The sequence below is a fragment of the Triticum aestivum genome, chromosome 6A (assembly GCF_018294505.1).
Source record: "Triticum aestivum cultivar Chinese Spring chromosome 6A, IWGSC CS RefSeq v2.1, whole genome shotgun sequence".
Classification (NCBI taxonomy): Eukaryota; Viridiplantae; Streptophyta; class Magnoliopsida; order Poales; family Poaceae; genus Triticum; species Triticum aestivum.
Genome location: NC_057809.1, coordinates 595847021 through 595862987, shown reverse-complemented (window position 1 = coordinate 595862987; position 15967 = coordinate 595847021). Strand labels below are relative to the sequence as shown.

General features: G+C 43.9%; 1 protein-coding gene across 1 annotated transcript; it reads right to left on the bottom strand.

Annotated features, from left to right (window-relative positions):
* Positions 1-5838: 5838 nt before the first annotated feature.
* LOC123128815 (shugoshin-1) lies at positions 5839-9978 on the bottom strand. The gene is made up of 17 exons (XM_044548911.1): positions 9761-9978; positions 9510-9664; positions 9353-9390; positions 9130-9238; positions 8777-8800; positions 8608-8676; positions 8474-8524; positions 8293-8392; positions 8057-8114; positions 7827-7958; positions 7594-7747; positions 7436-7501; positions 7292-7336; positions 7082-7193; positions 6702-6759; positions 6487-6603; positions 5839-6392 (listed from the first exon to the last, which is right to left on the bottom strand). Exons 1-17 carry the CDS (start codon positions 9774-9776, stop codon positions 6086-6088), a joined length of 1611 nt encoding a protein of 536 aa, XP_044404846.1. The 5' UTR covers positions 9777-9978; the 3' UTR covers positions 5839-6085.
* Positions 9979-15967: the final 5989 nt, after the last annotated feature.

The window sequence follows — 15967 nt, the reverse complement described above, 5'->3', positions numbered from 1 at the left end:
ACAAAGGTGGCGGATTCACAAGTTGACATAGGGGTGACCCATGGCATAGCCCAGACGGGAGTTTTTCGGAGTGGCCGGGAGAGTGTATACAATAGATTGGTTTTGTTGGAACGTCGTTAGTCCAGCCGAATGGGAGCATGAGGCCATGAGTTCCATAGTGTGGGTACAGTGTTCTAACCTCTGCAGAATGTATAATCTATCGATAGCCATGTCCTCGGTTATGGACATAGTTTGTAGTAGGTCACACTATGGGTCAACATAAATAATTAACTTGCACACTTGTGAACCTCGAGCTTGCACGTGAAGAAGTCGGTTGATCTTAAGGTGATCGTGTGTTGATCACGATGGTATGGTTGATACCAATGGTGGTTACGAGGTAACCCTCGAGATGGGTAAGTTGGTCCAAGGGACCATGACGGTATTCCACTTGCACACTGCGATTGGTAACATCATGCTCATGATCATGTTTAATGTGTTCATTCCATATTATTGTTTGTCATATTTGTTGTGAGCTTGCGAGTACATTCAAAGTACCCACCTGGCGTGTCATGCCAGATGCAGGGGAAACCGTGCAAGGAGTTGAGATTAATCGGTACTTCACGATCTAGGATGTGTCCTAGCAGTGTCCCTGTGGCATGGAGTTCTGCTACCTCGTTGTTTCGCTACTGAGTAGTTGTATCCTCTAGCATCAAGGCTCTTGAGATGTTTAACAAATAATGTACATAGTGGAGTCGAACTATGTGTGCCGCTTGGCCTCGCTTTCTTATGTAATCATCAAACCTATGTATCCGCAAGAGATCAATAAAGCGGTTATGTATGTACCAAGTTGTTATGTGTTGCCAGAAGACTTGATCTCTGGGCTGGCAATGCAAGGTAAACCGGTTACTCTGAGCCAGGGTGCCACAATTTCAAATGTTCCCAATGAAGGCCCCATGCTCTGATGGGTTACTTGCCCATTTTTATCAGCGTCATTGGGATATTTGTGGTAAAGAAGTAATAGAGGCAGTTTTGAGAATCGTGAGAGGGGAAGATAGTCCTGAATGCATCAATGATACAATTATGGTTTTGTTTCCAAAGGTAACAAACCCAACCCTCTTACCAAAGTTTAGGCCTATCAGTTGTGCAATGTTTTATACAAGATAGCTTCCAGGGTTATTGCAAATAGATTGAAGCAAATTTTACCTGATATCATATCTGAGGAGCAATCAACTTTTGTCCTTGGAAGAATGATCACAGATAATATTATTAGTGCATATCAGTACTTACATTTCATGAAATGCAGCGAGGGAAAAGGTTAGTAGCTACTATGCTGTGAAGCTCGATATGAGGAAGGAATATGATAGGTTGGAGTGGGACTATTCTAAAGCCACAATGTTGAAATTGGGATTTTCTCCTACATGGGTACAAATAGTTATGGGCATGGTTCAGACAGTATCTTTCTCGATTCTTTTTGATCGTGAGATACTTGATCAATTACAACCCAACAGAGGTATACGACAAGGAGATCCAATATCCCCATATCTTTTCTTAATTGCAGTAGAGGGCCTTTAATGTCTCCTGAAATATAGTTCTTCTTCATCACGCTTAAGTGGCACCAACAGCTTTGGCTGTGAACCATCTACTTTTTGCAGATGACAACATGTTGCTTTTTAAGTCAAGACATGATGGGGCAATTGAAGTATCAAACCTACTGGAGAATTATTGGTTGGCATCCAGACGAAGAATAAATCATGATAAGTCCTTTATATTTTGCAATAGAGAGGATGCCCACAGGCTCTCAAGGAAGATGTCAAGAATACTTTGAACGTCTGAAATGAGTCGCTCAATGACAGGAAATTGTGTATGCCAACTGATATGGGGCAGTCCAAGAACAGGACTTTCAAATACTTACGTGACAGAGTTTCGGAAAAGCTGAGAGGATGGATGGAAAAGCTCTTGTCAACTGCAGGTAAAGAGGTTTTGATAAAGTCTGTGGCATAGGAAATTCCGGTATATTCCATGGCCTGCTTCCGTTTCCCGTGAGGATGTTGCGCGAGTGTCACCTCTTTAATCAGACAATTTTGGTAGGGAAGTAAACATGGGAGAAGGAAGCCATGCTGGGTCTCATGGGATGTTATGATGAGACTGATTATTTGAGATCTTTAATCTAGCCCTACTTGCCAGGCAAGCCTGGCGCTTGCTAGACCATCCCGATTCTTTGAGTTCGTTAATCTTAGAAGTTGTCTACTATCCAAATAACTCTCTTTCTGATGCAACCTTGGGACCACATCCATCACAGATATGGCGGGCTATTTTGCATGGGAAAGACATAATGACTCATGGTTTGATAAGGAGATTAGGAGATAGAGAATCCCCTGATATTTGGAACGACAACTGGATAACTAGAGAGTATATAAAGAGGCCGAGAACTTCACAAATACCGCAGCCGCTGACAAGGGTCGTTGAACACACTGATCACACTGTGTCGTCAAGGGGTGAACATCTTATTTAATCGTTACTTATTCCCATCCATGACTTGGTCACTTAGGATCCATCCACTTGAAATTAATCCACGGTTCTTTCACCCAATGATTTAATAACTCATTATGATGTAAAAACAATCTCTAAAGTGTTACTGTATGAAAACTTGTATAATGGTGTATGAATACAACATAAAATAAAAAATAAATAGAATATGAAATAATAGTAGTAGCGCAGGAAGAGAGACGCGCTACTAGTAATTACCAGTAGCGCTTTCTACAAGAAGCGCTACTACTAAGTAGCTATAGCAGTAGCGCGGTTAAACCAACGCTGCTGCTAACCTTTAGCTATAGCGCCGTAGCAGTAGCGCGGGCTAGGCTTTTCCCTAGTAGTGTGCTCTAACAAACTTTGACAGAAAACTACCACTTTAGCTCTAGTTTTTGGTAAAAAAAACTATCACTTCTGTTTAAATGACCGATTGAGCTCAAATTCAGGATGATTATGACATATATGGCCCACCCGTCAGGGCCACATGGCATGTTAACTGTTAAAAGCTCACACACACACATGCATTGCGCGAGCACGCGTTCCTGTTCGTGCGCCCGCTCATCGCGCACACACCGCACGTGGAAAAAAAATCTGCCGCCGCCTCCAGCCGCGCTATGACAAATATTCAGGAGAGGTGGGGCATGAGATGGTGGCGGTACCATTAGTGGTTGTGCCAGGACCCAAACCTTGTGATGTCAAGCTTTATATATAAAGAAAATTGTAGACAAATTAAAGAAGAACATAAATGACCATACTTTATTCCAAACATATTTAGGGTAGTAGCCCTTTGTAAACATGCATATTTTCATATATGCATAATACCATCAATACTAATAGGAAAACTTGTGGATCACCACAGGTGCAAAGAAAGTAGGGTCTATTGTATTACGCGAGTAGTCTTTCATGTGGCATTTAAAGGTTATTAGTAATAAACTCTATTCTCCCTTAGTTAATAAATGAGAAAAATATTTTTCCTCCGTTTCGAAAAAAACTTAATCCCTTTTAAATTAGAGAGTTTTGAATCATCACCGATATTTTGAATTGCGGATTGTCACTTCTTGACAAATTTACATGCTTACCATTACTAGACTTAGGACCTAACGAGTGGGAAAACAAGGTTTTTCTAAGAGAAATAAGATTGGAATTTCTTAACATATAAGAAGATAATTGGAAGTGAAAGAAGAACTTACAAACAATTAAAAGGGAAGGGCGACATCCTGGACTCGTGGTGCGCTCTCCGGTCACCGGAGGTGTAGATTGCAGTGATGCTACGAACGGTTGTCCAAAGTGCATGCAATGACATGCTCGGATAAGGTAGAATTGTGCACGTCAGGGAAAATGAAAACACAAAAATGGAAAAAAAATGGGTAGAAAACACAGAATAGAAAGAAAAAAACGATCAAAAGAATCTTCAGAAAACTTATCGGAAGCTTGTAGAAGCTTCGCAAAATCGGTGGAAGGAGCTTCTACATGGGCCGACCCACTTACGACACATGCGCTAGGAGGTCGCACATTCTCCTCGTGGATATTTGGTATCTTAGATCAAATAACGTCGTGACTTGATCACTCGAGCTCAACTCAATGATGAGAAGACTGTTGACACTCCCTTGGAGCTTTACGTTAAACTCCGTCCGACTGATGGCTCACCATTATCTGATCCGACGCAGTATAGACAGTAGGTCGGCAGTTTGGTTTATCTGACGATCTCTTGCCCTATTTCGAGTAATAGCGGAAGGAGTGCCAAAGCCCATTTTAGTAGAAAGTTGCTGCCCTTTTATAGTAATGCGGGGTGACATAATCAATCGAATTCGACTGGTTGGTTCCCCTTATTAGTCAATTGCTTTTGACGTATCAGGTGGGAATGGGAGAGCCTCTTTTCTTTCCGCAAGAGGTCCTTAGTTTAGTCAAGTAGGCGAGGGCATTTCCATCACGAAGGATTCAATCCAGCCACAGGTTCCCCTACGGCTACCTTGTTACGACTTCACCCCAGTCGAAGACCCCACCGTGGTATGCGCCAATAAGACCACCAAAGGCCTTTGTGGCACTAGTGATACACAGAAGTCATGGGTGATCATTGGTTCTCGTGGCTATCGAATTAAGAACGGTAACAGGACTTGTAGGATCTAGTGCAATTCTGGATCATGTGAAACTTCGCCCCAAGGCTATGAAAACGTTTCTACTCCCTTTCCCTTCCCAACGTCATATCTTTCTTCGACAAGAAGGAAAGATCACTCTCTATCTAAATGATAGAACCACTGGCATGGTACCTTTCGCATTGGTAAGTCAAATCCTGGTGAAGACATCACGAGCAATGACACGACGAGGTGTCCGTTGCAGGCCAGTAGTAAGCAGCGCCAAAAGATGGGCCGGCCCATGTGGGCGTGAGGTGCCCCTTTTTTTAAGATTTCAGAAAAACAGATTTTCAGAAAAAGTTCAGGGATTTAAAAAAATGTTGACCGAATTCAAAAACAGTCCTTGATTCAAAAGTGTTCACAATTTCAAAGAATGAACATTTCTTAAATTTTAGTGAAAACAGAAAACAGAAAAGAAAAAGAGAAAAGGAAAAGGAAAAATGAAAGGGAAAAAGGGGGAAATGGGCCGACCCATATGAACACCCAGTGCGAGGGGGTTGCACGCCAGGTCGCTCGCGGGTGACCTGGCGCGCCAAATAGGATTCCCTCTTGAATCATGTGTCATCAATTAAAATTAACAACACAGTATCTGAGACATATTTATAGTGGGCTTCATCCGAATGATTTGCATTGATGAATCAACATAAACCGACTAACTACATAATACTCCCTCCGGTCCTTTTTACTCCGCATATTAGATTTGTCTGAACTCAAACTTTACCAAGTTTGACCAATTTTATATTTAAAAATATTTACATTTATAATACCTAATGAATATAATATGAAAATATATTCCAAGATGGTTCTAATGATATTGGTGGTGTTATGTGAATGTTAATTATTTTTTGTATAAACTTGATCAAACTTTGAAGAGTTTGACTTCAAACAAACCTAATATACAAAGTAAAAAGAACCGGAGGGAGTAGTATAGTAACTTTGCACGTGCAATACACCTATAGATCAAAGGCAAACATATTAGAAGCACAACAAAATTAGAAACTATACTTTGAAATTCAGAACACACTGCCAAAATTTTGAACATTTCTATGAAATTGCAAAAAATTGTACAATGCAGGATTATTTGCTTGCACACATAAAAGATAGGGAAGTTCGCACATAATTTTCTTACCCAAATATCATGCCCATATATGACAGATAACACAAAATTTCTTCAGACAGAACACACAGAAGAGCAAAATACTAGTACCAATGGTCAGCTGTTGGAATTGGCACTGTTATTCAGACATGTCCACGACAAATGGCTATGGTCAGTTCTAGAACAAAAGGGACCGCTGTACAGTCCATCACCAGTATGGCAAAATAACATGATACTACATTTCATGCGGGGAAGCAACAGACCTCTACAATCATACAACAAACATGATATTCTACTCAACAAAAAGCAAGCGCAACTGACACGATCACATAATGTTACTGGCTGTTCGCTAAGGTCGTCGCATCTTCACGTTCACGGGTATCTCCTTGTAGCATACAGCCTTTGCTGCTGCCCGCATCGAAGACCTTCTACCTGTCACCTGCACCAAGGACCTCCCCGCCGCCTGCCCTTCAGAAGGTTCCATCAAGGAACGGCTGTCGCTTTGCTTCTCTTCTTTGGTCTGCTCCATCACGACATCTGAGCTGGAAGGGACTACAGGAGCAATAATTTCCTCTTGCTTGGTCTCAAGATTTTCCTTTGTGGCCTCAGCAAATTCTCCTGGGTTCTTTCTTGAGGATTTTCTTCTCGGAGATTTTCTGCACATATTTACGGCAACAATGATTCCATGTTCCATTCAGATATAAGTGCATTAGTGAAAGGCAGAAAGATGCATGCACGCAAAGACTTTACCTTGTCTCTTCATGATACGGTGGTTCACTACAAATAGAATCAAGTTTGGAATTAGTGTCCTCTATGTTTGAGTCCTTTTGACCTCCACATGAATCCAATTTCCGTTTGTGTCCACCCCTAGAAAAATAATTTCTGAGCCAACTGAATATTGTTTCATTGGACAGTGTGATGTACTATCGAGAGCATTTCAAAGATCACTAGAATGATGAGCATACCTCTTTTTTGCTCTTTCTTTGGGTGGTTCTGGCTGTTGAGTGTCAAATGGCAGAGATGCTGAAAAGGAATTACAATTACAGTAATTATTATTTTCCCTTTAAAGGAAGTGATCAGAACAATAAAAAGATGCAGTTAGCAAGTAGTTTGGCCACTTTTCTTGTACATTCTCATTGAAAAAACAAGGTGTGCTTTTTGTTCAACCATTCCTGTACGAGCGATTCATTAACGATCATAAAGTTCTTAATGAGCAAATGAGCATGCTACGCTTGACTCATTCATAAAACAAATTAAGAACCTCAAGTGCAAGTGTGCAGCAACAAAATGTCCAAGATAAATGCAATATAATAGCAAAATACTTGAAGGGAGAGAAGTGCATTACGTTGAGTTTCTGCCAGGTGGATTGGGATCGTATTCTTTGTGTGACTGTCAATTTGATGTGCCTCAGGGTCCTCAATTCCATGAACCACAGAATGTGTTTCTTGTATCTCCTCCTAGTTACATTGTCAGAAACAAGCAGCACCGTGATAACGATTAATAAATCTGCATGGGTAAACGGATTGATCAATTACTGAAGAATTGTGCCGCCTACCTGCACATTTGCTTCTTTCTGCAGATGCTTATTTATCTCGTCCTTCTAATACAGTCAGACAATCAAGATGTCAGGCGTTGAAATTCAAACTACAACATCTTTAACTATATATATAAGCTGAGTATAACAATGAAATTACTTTACCTTGAGTACTGAAGCCTTTATATGCACTGCTGTGTTGCATAACAGTTCATCTTGTGCTGCCTTCCGCTGCACAACATATCCACAAGTATAGCATGAAATGAGTACTGCACTGTTAATCATTTGGAACAAAGAACAGATGAGACATGTCGATATCTTACCATGTCTTCTCCATTATTTGGATCATCAAGTTCTGGAACACTAAAACTACAAGATGAAGGAACTGCAGTGTCTGTAGGCAAGATCTCACAAGATGCTTCTGCCATCTCACAAGGCCCTGGGTTTAGTCTAGAAGACTTTCTTCGTACTGTGTTTCTGGTCACATAAACAAAAATTGGTCAACCTACAATCTGATAGTGTTGCATCATGAGCACATTTTGTACATAAATATTACCTCTGATCCTCATGATGCAATGATCCAGTGGGTTGCACATCAGGTCTGTGGCTCTGTTGACATGTGTTGGTCTCTTTTATACCTTCACGTGACTCTGACTTTCGCTTACTTGTGCGCGTATTCACTGATGTTCTGAATCAATAGAAAGTCGCTTTGGTAAATCAGGCTATCTAGCGCCCAGTCTGCCAGTGGCATTGCCTCTCAAGTATAGGTAAACAGACAGACAATACCTTTTATTTGTTTTATCTGGCGGTGCTTCTGGTTGGTCTGTATTAAATGGCACAGAGGCTGTCAAGAAATTGACAGAAAACTGACATTAAATTTTCTAGAAGTGGACAGCTGAAGGTAAAGTAGAAACGAAAATTAAGTTGTGTTAAGTAGGGAAAATCAAAACCATAAAATGCCATAGCTGAAATGGTTGCCAAGCATAATATCAACATCTAAGAAGGAGAAGAATGAGTTTTACATTGTGTCTCGACTGAATGGTGCACATTAGCACTGGTGCCCTTATTATCAGCTTGATGAGCTTCGACTGGTGCAGATTTGGAAGGTGCGGCTTTTAACTCCTGAATTAAATGAGAGAGGAAGAATCTTAGAATTATAGATGAACATGAAGAGCCATCTATTTTGAGAATTGTGCCGGCTACCTGTGAAGTTATTTCTGTTTGCAGTTGGTTATCAGCAGTCGTACTCTTTCGCTGCCAATAGTGCAGGATGGAAAGAAAATAATCAAGCTATCTGTAACAACAGGAAACTAAGTTAAGCCATGGGCGTACTTTACCTCAATTCCCGAAGCCTTTACTTTAAGCACTGCTATTGCGCATGAAAGCTCATGCTGCAGTACCTTTACCTGCATGTCACATCCACAAATAATTCCCCAAATCAGTAACCAACATTCTTAGTATTGACAGTTGAAAATCTCGTAAAGAAAAGAAGCGGTGACAGCTTACTCGATCTTTTGCCTGATTTAGTTCCTGCAGAGAAGCACAAAACACATAGATAGATCAGAAAGTGGCTACACTACACAACCCCACAAAACAATGTGACAACATGTGATGCTTTCTTTCAGAAGTACAAAATAGATGCACATTAGTTGCTCGAGTTTTCCCTTCAAACTTAGCTCAATACAATACATATAGAATGACCAAACAACAGTATTTGTCTTTGATTCTCGTTCACAGGTATAACTAAGATGTAAGCATTGACACTGCTTGGGTTGGCAACTCGGCTAGTTCCACTGAAATTTTTCACAGCAACAACTAAAACCATCTAAACAAGAACAGAGATGGAGAAACAGACGAACCGCGGTGATCTGAGAATGAGCCTGCGCGAGGTGCAGGTTCTGCTGATGCGTGCTCTGCAGCGCAGCACGGAGCTTGTTAATCTCAATGCCGCTGAGCTCAATGATCTTGCTGCGGAGAAGACAATCAAAGTCAAAACTAGGTTACTGCCTCAGAATTCAGAAACATCAAACAGCCCCTTTCTCATAGGAATGAAGGACCGAGGGGCGAGCAAGGCAGACATACGTTTTCTGGGCAACCAGCTGAGCCAACTTGGCGTTCTCCTGCGAGCAAGCAAGCGAGGGATTTAGGCATCAGCGCGGAAACCGGAACCAACAAACTGCAGAACTGAGCTACCACTAACCGAGCCTGCTGTTTATGCACGGGTGGGAGAAGGGGTTACCTTGAGGACGTCGGCCATGGTGTGCCTGGGAGGGCCGGGCCTCCCGGTGTTGGTGATGTCGGCCAGCGCGGCGGGCTTCCCCCCCGACCGGGGGCCGGGGCAGTTGGCGCTAGGGTTCGGCTTCGGCCTCGGGTTCAGGCCGCCGAGCGGCGCCCCTGGTTAGGCGGGGAAGCTGAGGCTTAGACGGCGCGCGGAGGGGGGTAGAAATCGCTAGGGAACGTAGGGAGCTGCGGGTGAGGGAGGAGCTTTACCGGTGGCGGCGGCCATGGAGGGGGGCGCGCGGGGGCGGGGCCAGAAGCTGAGCGCGGGGCGGGGAGGAGCCGGGAGCTGCCCACCGGCGAGGGCGCGGGGAGGTCGGGCGGACGGCGACCGCGGCCGCCGGGACCGGGGCGGGAGGGCGGCGCGCCGGAATCCGGCTGGATTTGGGGGGAGAGGAGTGGACGGGGGAGAAGAGAGGGGCGGAATTCGAATTTCGGGGGATGCAACTGCTGCTCTCTCTGATCTCTCCTTTTTTTTCTCTGCGCGTAGCCGTCGGCTCGGAACCTGACGGGGCCGAGCCTCACATGGGCTGGGATGGGCTAGGCTGATTTTTTTTTTCTCTGCGCGTAGCCGTGGGCTCCTGGTAGGTTCTCGCTGGGTTTCTTTTAGCCTTCCCTAAAAAAAAAGTTTTTCTTTTTTAGCCGCGATAGCAAGAACTCTGCTTTTTTTCGGAAAAAAATGAAGATCTACGGAAACCTTTTTTCCTGGAAAAATATTAAGATATACGGAAATGATAAGTACCTGACGTCAGGTACGAGCACAAGGCAAATTGAACGTTTTCGATGGCAATTGTAGTGACACAAGGATGGCAAGTTAGTGGACACGCGGCAATTTTCTATCAAGAAACAAACTGAAGCACAAAATTATCATGCTTGCCAACTAAAATTATAATCCTCGCGTAACTAAATTTGTCGTCGAAAATGTTCGGTTTGCCATGTGATCGCACTTGACGTTTGGGTATTATCAGATTCCAAGATCTATTAGTATAAAAGTTCATACCATTTTTAAAGAAAAAGTGCACCATAACTACAAAGCCTCCCAAACATAATGAAGATTACGTCATGGTCCATGAACGACAAAACAACCAATGTCGCGCCAAAATAAGTCGTCGACACGCAGTCGTCACTACTCCCATATCGGAGCCGGTCTGACCTTGTAGATGATAACCGGGAAGGCTTTGTGCATGTGTCCCTATAAGGACTAGTGCCTCGGAGCCACAGTTGACGTGGTTCAGCCCTTGAATCAATTTTAAGAACCTAAAAAATCTTGCAGCCGCGTATGCCCGGTGAGAGACCATAACCTCGTCATCGAAGCTCCATCTAATTCGTTCTGAAGAACGAACTTCAGGAGGATCGGAACCCGAAAGACTGACTCAAAGAAGAAACATCGCCATCCATCCGAACGTCGCCCATGTGAGGGCTAAAAGCCTAACCTATCTAATAGATGGAGCCAAGGCACCAGGATTCCCCTCCTAGCCATCAGACGTTGCAGAACCAGGTAGAGGGGGGTGAATCTACGGGCTCGCTAGCAAAGATTGAGGGGATGAATGTTTTGCCCTAGTCGCTTTGCTAGAGAGGAAAGAAAGCCATGCTTTGCCATTTTTGTTTTCGAGCATCCGGAAAGAGTGATGCCTTTAGGAATAGATTTTTTTACAAAGTTATTGAAAGGGCCTTCGGGGTTTTTGCAATTTACATTTGCCATTGTTCCTGGTCTTGCTCATTTTTGGGACCAGGAAATCCTAGGCAACATCATGACATGTTGTGTGATTCTTCACAACATGATCATCGAAGATGAAAGGGACATGAACTTGGAGTTCTTCTACGACAATGTCGGTGGCCGTGTAAAGCCAGCTAGAGACCCTGACCGTATACAAGCATTTCTTCAGACATACTGGCAGATCGAAGATGCAAACACCCACCATCAGCTTCAGAAAGATCTCATTGAACACCATTGGCAGAGGCATGGCCAAAGGCATTGAGCACCATTGGCAAAAGCACCGGCCAATTTTACTCATTTAATTATTAGTTTTATTCGGTGAGTTGAATAATATAGTAATTTGGATTCATAATATTCACATTTTATGTTATTTGAATTAATATTACTGTATATTTTATGTTATTTGAATTCATATTAATGTGTCAAATTCAGAAGAAAACAAACCACATGTTTTGGTGGGCTCGTGCGGGCTGCAGCCAAACAGACGCTCTAACTAATAGCTGCTGCCAAAAAAGAAGCCTGAAGTATTTAAACACATGGCGGAGCCGAGATTTGAATATTTTTCTTACATTTTTTAAAACATTTTCTTGAAATTGTTTATAATTTGAAATCAAATATTCCTAAAAGCAAATAACACACCCTCCATCCCGTAATATAAAAGCGTTTTTTACACTAGTGTAGCGGCAAAAATGCTCCTAGTGTCAAACCCGCTCTTATATTATGGGTCAGAGGGGGTAATTTTTAAATCTCCAAACTATTTTGCAAAAATGTAAAGAATATTTTAGAATTATGAACATTTTTTTAAAACACAAACAAATTTCATAAACATGAATCATTTATGAAATCCCCCCAAAAAATTGAAGTGCGGACACTTTTTGGAAAAAAGGAATGAATTTTAAAGACACTATTTTTTTGAAACCTGAACACAAATTTAAAGTCCGAACAAACTTTCAAAATTTATTTGCGTTTACAAAAATAGAAAGTGTTCGCATTTTGAAATTTTGCTCAAGTGTCAAAATGTGTTCCCAATTTTCATACAATGGTTATGTTCGAAAAATGTTCTTGTTTTGAAAAATTGTTCTCACTTCAATTTTTGATAAGGTTTAAAATATTTGTTCATGTTTTCAAAAAAATTCACATTTTAAAAAAGGTTCATGTTTGAGAAATGTACGGGGGTTTTAAAAATAGTTAACGTTTCCCAAATCTGCTTGTGTTTTTTTGATGTTCGTAATTCCAAAATTTGTTCACATCTTTGCAAAAATGTTTGTAAATTGAAAAATTATTTTTATGTTTTAATGATATTTGAATTTCAAAATAGTTGACAATTTTGAAGAAAATGTTTTCGAATCTCTACGCTGCTGCTTAAAATATTTTCGCGCTTCAACTTTTATCATCAACAACCATCAGTTTGAGTGGTTAGCCAGAATAGTTCGGTAGCGCTAGATCACATGTTCAATTCCCTATGACCTTCGAAAACCCACCCCAAGGTTTAAAATAGACCGGGATCATAGAGTTTGGTGTGCTGATTTCAAAGGATTAGAAGTTCAGAGCTTGATTTAGCTTTCGTCTATAAGTTGAAGGTTTATTTTGGACTTTTTCTCTCGTGGAGACAAGACCGGACCGCATACAGATTGGCCGGAGAAACGACCTAGAAGTCCCAACAATTATCGGAACGGCATGACACGGACACCTGGCAAGCAGACTCCGTTCAGCCCAGTTGTGCTTGTGCACCCGTGCGTGTGTGGAGTGGTAAAAGCAGAGGCTAGCAGAGGTTGGCTTTATGCGATTGCCAACTAAAACTATCGGTAAACACACTCACATTCTCTGCTTTCGACTAGCTCCACCCATCTAGTCTAGGGTAGAAAGTTAGAACTTCGAAATTAAGGATTGATCACCGGGGGTAGCACCCAGGCCGAGGCGGCTTCCATATAATAAAACAAATATAGGAAGTTAGTTGACGAGCAGGAAAGCGCCTCGAAAAACCTCAGCCGAGATCTATCCACGAGCTAGCTTTCAACCCTTTCTGACCCGTTTATGTGCTGAGACCTGAGCGCCCCTTTGCCGATTGCACCACTATCTGCACCGCTTTTCTGCCATCAGACGGCTTTTCGCGACGCCGCGTCAGGACAGCATCATCGGTTTCTGCAGCGTATATAAGCCCTATGCGAGGGCGCCATTCTTTGACAATCCGGACACTTGCGACGTGCTCAGTACGTACGGATTGTGAAAGCGGAAGCAGGCTAATCCGCCAACAAGTAGAAGAAAGGACGATGGGGACGGTGGCGGCGCTGTGGGACGTGCTGGCGAAGGCGGCCAACCTGGCGCAGATGTCCGGCCTGCACGCCGTGATGCTCGTCGCCGCCGGCGTGAGCATCATGCGCATCCCGCATAGCCGGCGGGAGTGCGCCAAGCTCGAGCGCTGCAGCCGCAGGCTCCACGCGCTGCTCAAGTGGCCGACGGGTTGCGCCGCCGCGCTGCTCTGCTCGGAGCTGGGAGGCCCCGTGGAGCAGGCGCTCGCCGACGCGGCCGGCCTCGTCGACTCCTACAACCGGAGCACGCTCTGGTGCCGCGTCCGGAGCGGCAGGAGCATGGCGATCAAGCTCCGCGACATGCGGGACGTCGTGGACTCGTACTGCGTGCTTCTGCTCTTCATCAACGCCGCACATCTCCACCTCTTGCAGGACCCAACACCTCCTCCCCGGTCTACCGATAGCCCAACAGCAGTGACCAATTGCCCCACAGGAACTAGTGACGCTCGAAGGACCAACGACATAGGCAGTCAGACATGCAACGCCACCGACCTGCTGGTTGGATCCCAAAGAAACGTGCCTGCTGGTGGTAGTGATTTCGCATGCATAATTGTGCAGGGAGGAGACTGGTCCCAGTAGATACGTAGGAGATCCTCAGTGTGACATCGAACCTTAAACCACAATCCCTTATCTTTTAGTTCGCTGCAAAAATGCAGAATGCAACATCTGTGTATATAAGCTTGGAACTTGGAAGTTGATTCTCCTTGATGATGGGACCCTACATTATCATGTGTCCTTGGTTTTTGGCGTTGCTGCTGTTGGAATGCCCATGCGATGACCTCTGAGTTGGTCTCACAGGGCCGGGACCCCCCCCCCCCCCCCCCGCCTCTCTCTCTCCTCGTGTTTTTCATATATGATTCCCCAGTTAAACTTCAGGAGCAATCCAACACAAGAGGAAGCTGACACCACCCTCAGCCTCGTGCTGGATTTTTATCTTAGATTAGAGATGATCTGTGTCCTAACCATCTCCACAATCATCGTCGCCGCTTTTCCATCTGCATGCTGACCTACCTTCCTCAAGTGTCAACCGGTCCCCGGCTGGCCACAATGGATTCCTGGGCATATATAAATCCTGTGGTGACGCTTTTACACAAAGTCTGATTTGTGCGCCATGAGGTTCCTGTGATGCCAGTCTTGGGGCTGCACGCCATGAGTGCGAGGTTGGCATCCCGCGGAGCAAGCGGGAGTGCGCCAAGTTCGAGTGGTGCAGGCGTAGGGCTCCGCGCTCTGCTGCAGTGGCCGTGCTCTGGGAGGCTCTGAGCCGGAGATGTGGACGAAGGTTGAACTGTTCCAGCCAAAGATCATGCTAATTACCCTTTTTCTTGTAAAACAGCCCAGCATGCCAACGATTTATGTTAGACTATTCTACCCTTTACGATGAAAGGCGTAGGTTTTAATCCTCACCCTTGATTTGCCTCGTAAATCGTAAACTCTGCGAGGGGGTGCATGGCTGAAGATTTCTATGACTATGAGCAGGTTGAACATGACTGGTGGCTTGGGATTACAAGCCCACCGGCGTTTTCTCGGTAGGATAAGGTGCCGGCTAGCGGCTGCTCGTGGAGAGTGGAGACCATTACCCAGCGTGTGGATTGGCTGGAGAAACGACCCAGAAATTCCGATATGGCCCCTGTCAAAGAGCAAATTTTAGCAGCGAGCCCAAAATCGTGATGGATGCTAAGTCTCCACCTCATCTCCGTAACAACTTTCCGTGCACCCTGAGCCTTTTTAGGTGCTGAGAGGTGACATGTCCCCTTTTTGCCAATTGTGCCAATTCTCATGCAAGTTGTAGTACATCATGCACCCTGAGCCTTTTTATGTGCTGATGAAGAGTGTTCCCTTTGCCGGTTGCTCCAATTATCATTATTATCTCTACCATCAGCCATCACAATCTCTGCTTTTAAGGCGATTTCCCGTCACAAGACAGCTTTTCGCGGAGTAAGGGCGCGAAAATTGGCTTCTGAAACGCATATAAATCTCCGGACAAGAAGTGGACGGACGACGGGGATGGTGGCGGCAATATGGGACGTCCTGGCGAAGGCCGCCAACCTGGGGCAGATGTCCAGCCTTAAACCACAAACCCTCGTTTGTTCGTTTGCGCAAAAGTGAAGAATGCAACATCTGCATATGTTAGCTTTTGAAATCATATCTCCCTCCGCCCCATATAACATAAGAGCGTTAAAACGCTCGTAAATTATGAGAACGGAGGGAGTATATAGCAAGATTTGTAGATTGTTTTTTGTTCTTTGAGAAAAAGATCTGTAGACCTATAGATTGCTGATCCCGCTTGCTGCAAGCGGGATATGTATACATAAGCTTGGAAGTTGATTCTCCATATGATAAGAAATACAGCAAAAAAACTGATGACTCTTTATTGGGCTGGTTCTGACGTGTCGG